The 15856-nt window shown below is 43.4% G+C and overlaps 1 protein-coding gene across 3 annotated transcripts in view; it reads left to right on the forward strand.

Moving 5' to 3' along the window:
* LOC124043637 (angiopoietin-1-like) overlaps window positions 1-15856 on the forward strand; it is a 69045-nt gene that overhangs the window by 31296 nt on the left and 21893 nt on the right. For 2 of the 3 annotated variants that reach the window (XM_046362425.1, XM_046362427.1), the window contains exons 4-6: window positions 928-1160; window positions 13194-13321; window positions 14424-14525. In XM_046362425.1, the coding sequence (XP_046218381.1) occupies window positions 928-1160; window positions 13194-13321; window positions 14424-14525 (463 nt within the window). The remainder of the gene's footprint in view (window positions 1-927; window positions 1161-13193; window positions 13322-14423; window positions 14526-15856) is intronic. The other variant, XM_046362426.1, reaches the window with a different exon arrangement.

Genomic DNA, 15856 nt, shown 5'->3' on the forward strand with positions numbered 1-15856 from the left:
GCGGTGTCTGGTTTCCTCCAGACATGAAACTTGGCATTTATGCCAAAGAGTTCAGTCTTGGTTTCATCAGACCAGAGAATCTTGTTTCTCATGGTCTGAGAGTCCTTTAGGTGGCTTTTGGCAAACTCCAAGCGGGCTGACATGTGCCTTTTACTGAGGAGGGGATTCCGTCAGGCCACTCTACCATAAAGGCCTGATTGGTGGAATGCTGCAGAGATGGTTGTCCTTCTGGTAGGTTCTTCCATCTTCGACAGAGGAACTCTGGAGCTCTGTCAGAGTGACCATCGGGTTCTTGGTCACCTCCCCGACCAAAGCTCTTCTCCCCCGATTGCTCAGTTTGGTCGAGCGGCCCAGCTCTGTGCCTCGACATAATCCTGTCTCGGAGCTCTACGGACAATTCCTTCGACCTCGTGGCTTGGTTTTTGCTCTGAAATGCATTGTCATATGTGGGATCTTACATAGACAGGTGTGTGCCTTTCCAAATCATGTCCAATGAAATGAATTTACCACAGGTGGACTCCAATCAAGTTGTCAAGGATGATCAATGGAAACAGGATGCACCTGAGCTTAATTATGAGTCTCCTAGTAAAGGGTCTGAATACTTATGTAAAGTTGGGTTCCCATTCCACATGTTACCCTAGTTACAGTTCAGAACATGTTTTGGGGTAGAGAGAAGGGCATATGCTGCAGCAGATTTAGAATGACAATTCACTTGCTTGATCTGTCAAAAGGAGGCATGTGGAACATAACATAGAAAGTGATGGAATTCCACTGTTTTTGACAATCACAAATAAATACCAGTATTTATTTGGGAACTATTATGTAAATTCCATACAAACATGTAAGCACCAGATTAGATTACAGTTCTCTATGAACTAAAGCTATATGCATAACTAACTTTCCTATGCCGGGTTTCTGACCCCCAAGGTTCCTGGAGCAGAAGATGCAGGAGATGGAGTCTCGTCACCAGGAGGAGTTGGAGATGCTGCGGGAGGAGAAGGGCAGCCTGCAGGCCCTGGTGGCGAAGCAGAGTGGGGTGATCCGTGAGCTGGAGACCCAGCTGACCAGGGCCACGGGCAACACCACCGCCATGCAGAGGCTGCAGCAGGAGATGATGGACACCGTGCACAACCTCATCAGCCTCTGCAACAAGGACGGAGGTAAGGAGCTAAAGGTCTAGTGTTGCCGTACATCATGCTGTATTCTCTTTCAAGAAGATCCCTAGTTGGGGGCTCGACCCTGAAGACAACAGTGAAACGCATGCATATGTGGTGTAGATAGATGTATTTGACTATTTACAAACACAATGCAACCCCACATGTGGATAACACAAAAATACGACACAAAGTACTAGGTATACTTTGGTTACATATATACAGTAACATGGCGCCGGGAGAAGATGGCAGACGTTATACGTGCCCCCATCACTGCACTGTTGGTTTCATTTCACTGTAAGGCATTCACTGTAAGGCATTCACTGTAAGGTCTATATATATACCTGTTGTATTCGATGCATGTGACTAATACAATTAGTCAAACTCAACTCTGGACCTCGAAGCCAGTTCCACTGCGTTTATTCATTGTTCCCCTCTAATCAGGGACTGAGGTAGGTGCAGTTAGTTATCAGGTAGAAACAGAAAACCAGCAGGCTCCGGACCTCGTAGGGTAAGAGTACCTCTGGCCTAGAGCATTACATACAGATATGAAGAAGATCATGTTTTATACTGCTCGATCGTTATCCAGATTTTGACATTCTTTTAAAATGAAGTTATGGTCGTCATGGTGTTGAGTTGCTGTGGTAGTTTGTTCCACTCGAAAGCGCCGGTATATAAAAAGGTGTTCTTACCAGATAGACTCTTAAATTTAAAACAGGCAATATCAGTCTCTGGTTCTGGTGTTGTATTGTTAGACATTCCTAAAAATGTCTAGTAACTGAATAGTCAGTAATAATTCTATGGACCAGACCGTGTTGAATTAACATGATCCTGTTCTCTACAGATAGTCAGCCAAGCTGATTAAAATGCTCAACCTCCAGATACGTACGAGGGGGAGTTTAAGTACAACTCTCACCGGCTTGTTTTGGCTGGTCTGTAGCGTATTCATGTTTAGGGATGCTGGTGAACCATGATGTGCACGCACAACCAACACTGAACAAGTGCACCTGCCAGAGTCTTTAGGGTGTCACTATCAAGATATTTTTTGGTTTATCTTTGTTAAAACCTTTAGGGCCATAGTCTCACCAGTCAGGTGACTATCCAATTCACAACCAAGGTAGCTGACAGAGTTTCATAGTGTAACCACTGAGTTGTCCACTTTGACACTAAAACCAGGGGACCTTGCAAGCTTTACTCTGGAACCACATAAGATGGATTCTGTTTTTGCAAGATGCAGAGAAGGTTTGTCATCTGAAAGCCATTTACTGATATTGGATATCTCTACACGAAGGATCTCTTCATCCGCATACAAAAACAAATGACGAGAGCATGTTCATTTCATTTCATAATTTCATAGGAAGATAAGTGGGCCCTGGGTGCTCCCCTGCAGAACCCCACAGCTAATCACCTTCGGCCTAGAATGTTTTCCATTAACGTCCACCACATCCACCATTTTAACTTGTAGAGCATGATACTATGATCCGCCTTCTGCAGATCCAGCATAACCATTCCCCAGAAATGTCCCTTGTCAACTTCTTTCCTGATAAAGTCCGTTAAGAGCAATACGCGTGTGTCAGTGGAGTGGGACCTTCTAAAACCAGACTGTGGTTTGTATATTTAAAAAAAATGTTTTGCTAGTATATTCCTCTGTTCATAAGACAGCACAGTCAAAATAGATACATGTCTGTAGATGCCCTTGTCTGTTTTGCTGCCCTTCTTGTGGATAGGGGTCACTCTTAGCATGTTTCAAATCCACGGGATCTCTACCCTGCTCAGAGATGTTGATTAAATGGGTGACAGAGGGGGTCAATGAGCTCAGCACCATCTCTTTAAAACCTGTCAGGGATATTGCCGAGAGCCTGTAGCTTTGGAGCGGTTTCGTTCAGACAGTCTCTGGACAACTTCAGCCCGAGAGACTGCTGTAAAGGATAAGGCATCAGCGTGTGCATCCATCTTGCAGTAATAGCCTAGGACCTGACCCTCCCCGTGCACCCCAGTACAACCAGGTAGCTTCTATACCAAATTTGAGGCAATTGATGTGAGAAATGTATTGAGATTGCCGGCTACCACCCCCTTTACTCCTTTATTTGTTATTACACGTGCAAGATAAGAATGTAAAAATAAAAATATTAAATGGAAAAGGTGATTTGGAAATTGGATTGCGATAGAACAATACATGTTTTTTCCACACTAGAGTCCTATCATGATGCCAATACCATAAACATGGTTCCATACAGAGTCCCTTAAACTCTGCTTGAGGGAGAAAGCCACAGGGGTCATCCTTTTCCAAGAAGCACCCGTCACGCTTGTTACTCAGCGTGGTGCTCTCTTTACGGTAATGGCTTATCATACTGCACCGTAACAGCCTAGGCTGTGGTTGCCGCTTGAGTCAAATATCAAACGGACACCGTTTTGAGTAATCACCTATCTTCTTCCTTTGCGTCTCCCCGTGGCGATAATTAGGAGGAGCAGGGATTTCCCTTCGGCCCACCGTTTGACCCCGTCAGCAACACGATCCTCAGGTTTAGTCAATGCAGTCAACTCATTACCCCCCCCCCCTGTCTCGACACAACAGTAAAACCCACTTGAATCCAAGTCTGCCCTCCGTCACATTCAGTCACAGGAAATGTCAAGTAAAAGTGTGTTCTGGGATTGGTGGAGTTGTGTAGAGAGAAACCTTGCACTCTGTTCATGTTCGCTACTTCCTGCTGTGACGGCCTAGACGCCACACTGTATCCTGTGGCTGTTCACCCATCCAACAGGAAATGAGCAGGCATGAATGGATATCTGAGCCATGGTTAGTGGATATGTGCATGACATGGTTAAGGCGTGCTTTGTATTAATCATGCTGTTGTACTTCATAGCTTTAATGTTCCATGCAAAATGGATCACCAGCGGCCTCTTTTCATAGCTCTGACAGTAGGAACACTTTATGGCAGGAGGTCCTTTGAGTGTCATTAAAGCTCTCGACTGATTGGCTCATATCAACCAATCACTGTGACGTGCCATGTTGTGACCCAAATATGTCATTAGGGTTTATTAGGTAGCTAAAAGTCGCTAACTGAAAAACATGTCACTAACTGAAAAATAAATCACTAACTGACCTGGCAAGTAGTCTGCCATGTTATCTCCATGTCAGCTCAGGGTGTTTCTGGGGTCACAGGGGCATTCAGCCTCCCGCCGGGATTGGTGGCTGCTTTAGCGAGAGGAGAATGAAATGGAACATTGTTGTCCTGGCTCTGTGGTTGGTCCGTTCCTCCTCCACAGTGGCGATGAGGGCCAACCAGGCACTGGGGTCACCCGATTCACCCATGACGAATAATTCAACCTATAATGGTTCCTAGGGGAGGTCCTGTCCAGTGGAGGTAAATGGGTAGGTAGATCTCCACTGATTGCCTGTTGCAACACTCCCGTTCCCCAACAGTGTCTAAATCTAGATGCGATGAAGCTCAGTTAGAAGGGAGAATTTTCGGGGGAGGATTTGTTTGTTTACCAAACGGATTTGTGTTTTTGTTCGGGGAGGGTTCAGCTTTTTGTGCCATTGGATGGCGTCTACTCGAATTAGGTACTGTTTTGAAAACTGAGCCCTAGAATGTTCTTTTAATGTTCCGATTCAAATCATCATTGACACTTACTATGTGGAACAGTTTAAAAAGGGAGTTCAGATTCTAAAATGCCATAAACATTGTTACTGAAGTTTATCCAGAAACGTACTTAAATATACGTATTTACATTTTCAATGCCTTTTCAACTTTTGTACTTGTTCCATCATCTTTGATGAGGCCAGATGCCACTGAGCTCAGGTTTGGGTCGTGATTATTACCGAAACCTTATTATAGTGCAATGAGCCAAGGACCGTTATTAATGGTAATTGACCTCAGTGTTGGAACACACTTAAAAATCTCTGGCCTGCTAAATATGATTTTCTTTCACAGTATTCTATTATCCCACCTAATGAAAGGCATCAATCATTTTTAAAGCCGGGATTGCCATGTCTGGAGGGAGCAGGATCTTATTTTAATTCCCTGCATTTAGCTCAGAGCTCTATGCATATTGCTTCAAAATGGCATTTACGGTGAGAGTAAATCATCAGATGGCTTCTATTAAAGCATTTTATGATTGAACTTTACTCATGTTTTAAGCATAATCATTTGCCTTGATGTGACACCTGACGCTGCAAAGATACTCTGGAGGAGATAGAGAGAATATTCATGAGGTGTGTAATGGTACCGTCCATCATGGACTTATCCCAGACATATATTGACCCTATTTAGGTTTGCTTGTCTTTCACTCAGATCATTGTTTGTGGGTTTGAGTCAATTTACTTTTACTTTTAACATCTGTTCAAATTCAATGGAGTCTGTCCTTTCTTGTGTTTGTGTCCACGTGTGTCCATTTGACTCCATGGGGGGCCTTCAGGGTCCACATAGACATGCATAAGGGACCTTTTCAATCCTCAGGGGTCTTTGAGGGGCCTCTCGGGTCTTCTTGCGTCCATGTAGGTTCACGAGAGTCCTTTTAGCCCCTGCGTCTTGGCCTCTCTGGGTCCATTTGGGCTCATTTGGCAAGGGTACTGATTTATGCAAACACCCCAGCCCTGCTGTTCTTTTCACATGAACCCCCCCACTGAATACGAGTCCCCACTGAACCACAAAATATTTGTCTGTAAATAAATATTGGGACATAAATAATATTTTCAGAGCCAGGCTGAAAGCTGTTCAATGGTGCCGCTCCTATAGCAGGGAGTCCCCAGTCTCTGGTAGACTTCGACCACGCCGTTGATTGTGAAATGTGTCCTCCCTGTGACGGACTGTGAGTCAGAAGGTTCCCCTTTGACACCGACCTCTCCCACCTCTCTAATGCGTCCTGCCATCTCCCAGTGTGAGGTAAATTGAGGCACGACAGGGCCGGCCTTTTGTTGTGTTAGACTACGCAGTGCAAGGTCCCACTCCATCAATCTGTCACAGCAGGATATTCTTGTCGCTGACACTCAATACTTTGTCAAAATGGCCGAAATCATACGCCTAACGGGCAGCCTGTGTCTCCACTGACTGTTTCAGCTGAGGGGGGAGGATCAAAGTGGAGTCTAAGGATCACTGACACGTTTCGCTTTCCAGTGACATCCCCTTTGCCTAAACAATTCCAATAGAGTAAAAACAATGGTGTAAAAGCTGAGATGCTCCCCCTCATTTTGGAGGGGGGAAAAATGGAATTTCCATCGATACAACAAGGGCTTGGAGGGTAAATATAAGCCACTTGTTATAACAGGAACTTGAAATGTATAGCTTGTAGTATTTTCTCCTCAGCCCCTTGCTTGGTTTCAAAATATTGCCGCCATAATTATCTACAGATGGAAATAGACACAGCTGCCTCTTTGAACAGGCCTGTCAAAGGGAGACACCATCTCTCTCAGGGCGGGAGACCATCCACTTGACAAACTGCTTTTGTCTTGCTAATAAGCCATTCAGTCACTCTCTGATTTTATCACGAGCTATGTGGATATCCACACAGAGACCTTGTAGTTCGGCTTCTGTGTCACGTTTCTAAAATATTTGTTTTCTGGAATGTAAAGATGGTAATCATGATAAATGGACACTGTCAGTTTTGATATTACACCCCCCCCCCCCCATGCTTGATGACTCATATGTGACATGAAACTAAAGGTAGTTCATTATTTCTTTAAATACTGTGATCATAAATGCCATTCCAGTATGAACCGTCAAAGGGTCATTCACTGGGTATAGATTTATATTACTCTGTCAACTCAGCGTCAAGGTCAGTCACTGGGTATAGATTTATATTACTCTGTCAACTCAGCGTCAAGGTCAGTCACTGGGTATAGATTTATATTACTCTGTCAACTCAGCGTCAAGGTCAGTCACTGGGTATAGATTTATATTACTCTGTCAACTCAGCGTCAAGGTCAGTCACTGGGTATAGATTTATATTACTCTGTCAACTCAGCGTCAAGGTCAGTCACTGGGTATAGATTTATATTACTCTGTCAACTCAGCGTCAAGGTCAGTCACTGGGTATAGATTTATATTACTCTGTCAACTCAGTATAGATTTATATTACTCTCAAGGTCAGTCACTGGGTATAGATTTATATTACTCTGTCAACTCAGCGTCAAGGTCAGTCACTGGGTATAGATTTATATTACTCTGTCAACTCAGCGTCAAGGTCATTCACTGGGTATAGATTTATATTACTCTGTCAACTCAGCGTCAAGGTCAGTCACTGGGTATAGATTTATATTACTCTGTCAACTCAGCGTCAAGGTCAGTCACTGGGTATAGATTTATATTACTCTGTCAACTCAGCGTCAAGGTCAGTCACTGGGTATAGATTTATATTACTCTGTCAACTCAGCTGTCAACTCAGGTCAGGTCACTGGGTATAGATTTATATTACTCTGTCAACTCAGCGTCAAGGTCAGTCACTGGGTATAGATTTATATTACTCTGTCAACTCAGCGTCAAGGTCAGTCACTGGGTATAGATTTATATTACTCTGTCAACTCAGCGTCAAGGTCATTCACTGGGTATAGATTTATATTACTCTGTCAACTCAGCGTCAAGGTCATTCACTGGGTATAGATTTATATTACTCTGTCAACTCAGCGTCAAGGTCATTCACTGGGTATAGATTTATATTACTCTGTCAACTCAGCGTCAAGGTCAGTCACTGGGTATAGATTTATATTACTCTGTCAACTCAGCGTCAAGGTCAGTCACTGGGTATAGATTTATATTACTCTGTCAACTCAGCGTCAAGGTCAGTCACTGGGTATAGATTTATATTACTCTGTCAACTGTCAAGGTCAGTCACTGGGTATAGATTTATATTACTCTGTCAACTCAGCGTCAAGGTCAGTCACTGGGTATAGATTTATATTACTCTGTCAACTCAGCGTCAAGGTCAGTCACTGGGTATAGATTTATATTACTCTGTCAACTCAGCGTCAAGGTCATTCACTGGGTATAGATTTATATTACTCTGTCAACTCAGCGTCAAGGTCAGTCACTGGGTATAGATTTATATTACTCTGTCAACTCAGCGTCAAGGTCATTCACTGGGTATAGATTTATATTACTCTGTCAACTCAGCGTCAAGGTCAGTCACTGGGTATAGATTTATATTACTCTGTCAACTCAGCGTCAAGGTCATTCACTGGGTATAGATTTATATTACTCTGTCAACTCAGCGTCAAGGTCAGTCACTGGGTATAGATTTATATTACTCTGTCAACTCAGCGTCAAGGTCAGTCACTGGGTATAGATTTATATTACTCTGTCAACTCAGCTCAAGGTCAGTCACTGGGTATAGATTTATATTACTCTGTCAACTCAGCGTCAAGGTCAGTCACTGGGTATAGATTTATATTACTCTGTCAACTCAGCGTCAAGGTCATTCACTGGGTATAGATTTATATTACTCTGTCAACTCAGCGTCAAGGTCAGTCACTGGGTATAGATTTATATTACTCTGTCAACTCAGCGTCAAGGTCAGTCACTGGGTATAGATTTATATTACTCTGTCAACTCAGGTCAGTCACTGGGTATAGATTTATATTACTCTGTCAACTCAAGGTCAGTCACTGGGTATAGATTTATATTACTCTGTCAACTCAGCGTCAAGGTCAGTCACTGGGTATAGATTTATATTACTCTGTCAACTCAGCGTCAAGGTCAGTCACTGGGTATAGATTTATATTACTCTGTCAACTCAGCGTCAAGGTCAGTCACTGGGTATAGATTTATATTACTCTGTCAACTCAGCGTCAAGGTCAGTCACTGGGTATAGATTTATATTACTCTGTCAACTCAGCGTCAAGGTCAGTCACTGGGTATAGATTTATATTACTCTGTCAACTCAGCGTCAAGGTCAGTCACTGGGTATAGATTTATTATTCAACTCTGTCAACTCAGCTGTCAACTCAAGGTCAGTCACTGGGTATAGATATATATTACTCTGTCAACTCAGCGTCAAGGTCAGTCACTGGGTATAGATTTATATTACTCTGTCAACTCAGCGTCAAGGTCAGTCACTGGGTCACTAGATATATATTACTCTGTCAACTCAGCGTCAAGGTCAGTCACTGGGTATAGATTTATATTACTCTGTCAACTCAGCGTCAAGGTCAGTCACTGGGTATAGATTTATATTACTCTGTCAACTCAGCGTCAAGGTCAGTCACTGGGTATAGATTTATATTACTCTGTCAAACTCAGTCGTCACTGGGTATAGATTTATATTACTCAGTCACTGGGTATAGATTTATATTACTCTGTCAACTCACTGGGTATAGATTTATATTACTCTGTCAACTCAGCGTCAAGGTCAGTCACTGGGTATAGATTTATATTACTCTGTCAACTCAGCGTCAAGGTCATTCACTGGGTATAGATTTATATTACTCTGTCAACTCAGCGTCAAGGTCAGTCACTGGGTATAGATTTATATTACTCTGTCAACTCAGCGTCAAGGTCATAGATTTATATTACTCTGTCAACTCAGCGTCAAGGTCACTGGGTATAGATTTATATTACTCTGTCAACTCAGCGTCAAGGTCAGTCACTGGGTATAGATTTATATTACTCTGTCAACTCAGCGTCAAGGTCATTCACTGGGTATAGATTTATATTACTCTGTCAACTCAGCGTCAAGGTCAGTCACTGGGTATAGATTTATATTACTCTGTCAACTCAGCGTCAAGGTCAGTCACTGGGTATAGATTTATATTACTCTGTCAACTCAGCGTCAAGGTCAGTCACTGGGTATAGATTTATATTACTCTGTCAACTCAGCGTCAAGGTCAGTCACTGGGTATAGATTTATATTACTCTGTCAACTCAGCGTCAAGGTCAGTCACTGGGTATAGATTTATATTACTCTGTCAACTCAGCGTCAAGGTCAGTCACTGGGTATAGATATATATTACTCTGTCAACTCAGCGTCAAGGTCAGTCACTGGGTATAGATTTATATTACTCTGTCAACTCAGCGTCAAGGTCAGTCTGGGTATAGATTTATATTACTCTGTCAACTCAGCGTCAAGGTCAGTCACTGGGTATAGATTTATATTACTCTGTCAACTCAGCGTCAAGGTCAGTCACTGGGTATAGATTTATATTACTCTGTCTGTCAAGGTCAGTCACTGGGTATAGATTTATATTACTCTGTCAACTCAGCGTCAAGGTCAGTCACTGGGTATAGATTTATATTACTCTGTCAACTCAGCGTCAAGGTCAGTCACTGGGTATAGATTTATATTACTCTGTCAACTCAGCGTCAAGGTCAGTCACTGGGTATAGATTTATATTACTCTGTCAACTCAGCGTCAAGGTCAGTCACTGGGTATAGATTTATATTACTCTGTCAACTCAGCGTCAAGGTCAGTCACTGGGTATAGATTTATATTACTCTGTCAACTCAGCGTCAAGGTCAGTCACTGGGTATAGATTTATATTACTCTGTCAACTCAGCGTCAAGGTCAGTCACTGGGTATAGATTTATATTACTCTGTCAACTCAGCGTCAAGGTCAGTCACTGGGTATAGATTTATATTACTCTGTCAACTCAGCGTCAAGGTCAGTCACTGGGTATAGATATATATTACTCTGTCAACTCAGCGTCAAGGTCAGTCACTGGGTATAGATATATATTACTCTGTCAACTCAGCGTCAAGGTCAGTCACTGGGTATAGATATATATTACTCTGTCAACTCAGCGTCAAGGTCAGTCACTGGGTATAGATTTATATTACTCTGTCAACTCAGCGTCAAGGTCAGTCACTGGGTATAGATATATATTACTCTGTCAACTCAGCGTCAAGGTCAGTCACTGGGTATAGATTTATATTACTCTGTCAACTCAGCGTCAAGGTCAGTCACTGGGTATAGATTTATATTACTCTGTCAACTCAGCGTCAAGGTCAGTCACTGGGTATAGATTTATATTACTCTGTCAACTCAGCGTCAAGGTCATTCACTGGGTATAGATTTATATTACTCTGTCAACTCAGCGTCAAGGTCATTCACTGGGTATAGATTTATATTACTCTGTCAACTCAGCGTCAAGGTCATTCACTGGGTATAGATTTATATTACTCTGTCAAACTCAGTCAGTCACTGGGTATAGATTTATATTACTCTGTCATCAAGGTCACTGGGTATAGATTTATATTACTCTGTCAACTCAGTGTCAAGGTCAGTCACTGGGTATAGATTTATATTACTCTGTCAACTCAGCGTCAAGGTCAGTCACTGGGTATAGATTTATATTACTCTGTCAACTCAGCGTCAAGGTCAGTCACTGGGTATAGATTTATATTACTCTGTCAACTCAGCGTCAAGGTCAGTCACTGGGTATAGATTTATATTACTCTGTCAACTCAGCGTCAAGGTCAGTCACTGGGTATAGATTTATATTACTCTGTCAACTCAGCGTCAAGGTCAGTCACTGGGTATAGATTTATATTACTCTGTCAACTCAGCGTCAAGGTCAGTCACTGGGTATAGATTTATATTACTCTGTCAACTCAGCGTCAAGGTCAGTCACTGGGTATAGATTTATATTACTCTGTCAACTCAGCGTCAAGGTCAGTCACTGGGTATAGATTTATATTACTCTGTCAACTCAGCGTCAAGGTCAGTCACTGGGTATAGATTTATATTACTCTGTCAACTCAGCGTCAAGGTCAGTCACTGGGTATAGATTTATATTACTCTGTCAACTCAGCGTCAAGGTCAGTCACTGGGTATAGATTTATATTACTCTGTCAACTCAGCTCAAGGTCAGTCACTGGGTATAGATTTATATTACTCTGTCAACTCAGCGTCAAGGTCAGTCACTGGGTATAGATTTATATTACTCTGTCAACTCAGCGTCAAGGTCAGTCACTGGGTATAGATTTATATTACTCTGTCAACTCAGCGTCAAGGTCAGTCACTGGGTATAGATTTATATTACTCTGTCAACTCAGCGTCAAGGTCAGTCACTGGGTATAGATTTATATTACTCTGTCAACTCAGCGTCAAGGTCAGTCACTGGGTATAGATTTATATTACTCTGTCAACTCAGCGTCAAGGTCAGTCACTGGGTATAGATTTATATTACTCTGTCAACTCAGCGTCAAGGTCAGTCACTGGGTATAGATTTATATTACTCTGTCAACTCAGCGTCAAGGTCATTCACATTTCTACAGATACAGATACACAGTACCTGAAATGAATTTGAAAACGGTGTTACTGTAGGCTACATTTTCATGTCAGCGGTGCACAGCATGCTGAGACAAGAACAGTCGATTATTTACGTCGTTATACTCTCATCAGCATACCCCCCCCCCCCCCCCCCCATTTGACTTAATCTCTTTTTATTGCTTAAAGCATACCTATGTTGGATGACCTTTCTACATTGAGCTCTCTTCAATGCATTCTAACTCACACCTTATGTAGGTTACCTGACAAGTGGAATGGGTGGACGCGCAGAAACAAAATGTCAAGCGACAGCTCGGCTGTCATCCACTAAATTTTGGTAATGGACAGAAAGCAGCGGCCAAGTGCTTGAGCACAGGGCTTTTTTTTTTCCTTTATTTTACTAGGCAAATCAGTTAAGAACAAATTATTATTTTCAATGACAGCCTAGGAACAGTGGGTTAACTGTCTGTTCAGGGGCAGAGCGACAGATTTGTACCTTGTCAGCTCGGGGGTTTGAAGTTGCAACCTTCCAGTTACTAGTCCAACGCTCTAACCACTAGGCTACCCTGCCGCCCCTTTTAAAAGACCTCATTGACATCTGTCAGTTAAATATGTCATTTGAAAATGACGGCATAAGGAAGTTGCTCGTTGACACTTTGAAAGTAGAACTCCATTTAACCGTGACAGTTTAAAAATGCTAAGTCTGCGACGCCTGGTGTTTTGTTTTGCTTGGAAGTACAATAGACGACAGTGTCTATGTCCTGGAGTCTTTCTAGTGGCCGTCTGAAGTTCCACAGCCGGACGTTGTGGTGCCAAATACGTGTCCCATGTTTCCTCAGTAGTCCCAAACAGCACGAAGAGGGTGGACGAGGAGAAGACGTTTCGGGACTGTGCCGATCTGTACCAAGCTGGCTTCCACAAGAACGGGCTCTACACCATAAACATCAATGCCCTGGAGACCAAAAAGGTGGGCAGCCAACCAGAATTGAATATAGAGACTGCCATGTGAAAAAAGCTACCATTTCATTCAATAGCTACCGACACTCTTTGATGGGTGTTTAATGGAGTTTAGTGTGTTTTTGTTACTAGAGCAAGCTTTAACTCTGTCCAAGAAAGCCAAAGATATTGATCCACCGGAGAGCAGCCAATGGAGGGGTGCTATGATAGTTATTGGCTGCTTCAGTGCTTCAGGAATAATCAAAGACTCAAAATATACACTTGGTAGCCTGATGAGAGCAAGGGTACACAAGAGGTTGGCGGGGGATAAGGAGGGGGGTGAAACAGGTGTTGGCCACCTCAACAGGGTGCTGCCAGACCTCAGACAGATGGCAGGGAGGTTTGAGGGGGACGGTTGGTGGAGGAGTGAGCGATGAGGCCGGAGATTAAGGAGAAAGCATCACGTCTGGTTTCTGAGAATAATTCTGTCAGGGGGGGGGGGTACATCTCTTAATTATACCCAGACTGGGCGCTGTGTGTTCAGCTGGGGTCTTGGCCGGGGTGAGAGACCTCCTCCAGACCTTCTCCACTCCTCAAACAAAGAGCACCACAGCAGATAGATACCCCTGTTATCAGCTTACACAGGACAGAGGCCAGGGTTAAGGGCCATGTTCCACCCAGGTGTCCGCTGGTATGTGTCCAACCCCACTCCACTGGCCCCCTCCACTTTAATCTGAACCAGGCCTGGGATTGGGATCACCTCCCGGGAGTTGTAGGAGTATCAGGAGACATTTATTAAGCTTAAATTCCCTCTGATGATTCATGAGAAGGAATCACTAGTTAGGCCCGCTGTATTTCAGAATGATGGTTCACAACAGCAAGTTTAACCTACCATGTCTATATTTGTGCTCTAAAACGTAAGTTAGGAGCAAGTAGAATGTGTTTGTAGGCGGTCTGAGAACTTATTGAATGTCCGTGTGTGTGTGTGTGTGTGTGTGTGTGTGTGTGTGTGTGTGTGTGTGTGTGTGTGTGTGTGTGTGTGTGTGTGTGTGTGTGTGTGTGTGTGTGTGTGTGTGTGTGTGTGTGTGTGTGTGTGTGTGTGTGTGTGTGTGTGTGTGTGTGTGTGTTTAAAGGTGCATTGTAACATGGAGACCGCTGGCGGCGGATGGACGATCATCCAGCGAAGAGAGGACGGTAGCCTGGACTTCCAGAAAACGTGGAAGGAATACAAGACGGTAAGACGAGAAGAAGAACACACAACCCAAATCTACAGCGACACACCCACAAGATAAAGCCAGGAAATTGATGTGGAGTCTGTTTCCAACACAGATCCTCAGTAAACGATGTCAAAATGGGTGTACTCTCGCCTCTCTGTCTTGATTTAACATGTTGAAATTGAGGTAGGATTCTCTTGTATTCTCAAGTGTGGCCAGGCCCATGTGGAAAACTCCATCCAGATGTGATCTAACCGGCAACACGGCTAGAACATCTGCACACTGAGGGATTCCCCAACCCCTCAGATTAGAGACTTACGTGTCGGAGGCTGGCGTGAAACCCAACCCAACCCTGGGCCTGACACACTGTTGTTCTTCTTTTTAAACAGGGAAGCATTAGTCCGAAAACAATACATTTGTTTAGTCTTATGTAACCGCGCCAGGTGTTGTGATCATCATCACCTCTTGAATAGGGAATGGATAGCGACTGGGGGGCTAATAGAGGCTCTGTTTGGCTTTAGGCACGATGAGTGACCCCATTGCCGTTCCTATTAGCTGTAATGTATGCTACCACAACGTAGTTAGAATAGCAGCTGGACACCAGATTGAATATGGAGGCCGATCTGGGCAGATGGTAATAGATGATCTGCAGAGGGTAAACATAGTTTTGGCAAGGGTGAAAAGGGTTGGGCTCGTTTGGAGGGTAAAGAGGTACGGACAGAGAGTCCAGCTGGTTAGATGCAGCGAGGGAGCCAAGAATGGAGAGTGTGGAATACATGTGGCAATGGAATCAGCACGGACCCAGGTACTGCCACCGAATACCCGGCACACCATCGGTGTGGTCCTGAAGGTGATTGATAGTGTTTTATTGTGTGATGAAATGAACTGCTGTTGGTCACTGTGGGCTCGTGCGAATAAATTCAACACACTTGAAGGATTCTCATCAATATTACTTCGATGAGCTATTCCCATTTTGTGGGAGGATGGAAAGCAATCGGGTAGCGTCCCCTACTATTAGAATGTGATCTTATGACCGTAATGTTTGTAATTACATGAGCAGTGCTAGATAGAGTATGTGTAGCAGGAGAATAAATGGTGCATGCATTTTCCAACCAGTATGAGACACAAATCGATTTGACAATTTGCATACCTTATTAAATACGTGTTTGTCTGTACAAGCGTTTGTCAGGGTGTATGGCACACTTTATGAAATCAAACTTTTTATCGGTCTTGATCATTTTACAAAAAAATGTACTTCTCTACCCAACAATACTTCAAACCTCCCTGAAAACCGGCAGGTGCATTCAGCCAGGTGTGCGTGTGTATGAACACTAGTGTGGAACAATAGGAGG

The sequence above is a fragment of the Oncorhynchus gorbuscha genome, linkage group LG09, assembly GCF_021184085.1.
Source record: "Oncorhynchus gorbuscha isolate QuinsamMale2020 ecotype Even-year linkage group LG09, OgorEven_v1.0, whole genome shotgun sequence".
NCBI classification, from domain to species: domain Eukaryota; kingdom Metazoa; phylum Chordata; class Actinopteri; order Salmoniformes; family Salmonidae; genus Oncorhynchus; species Oncorhynchus gorbuscha.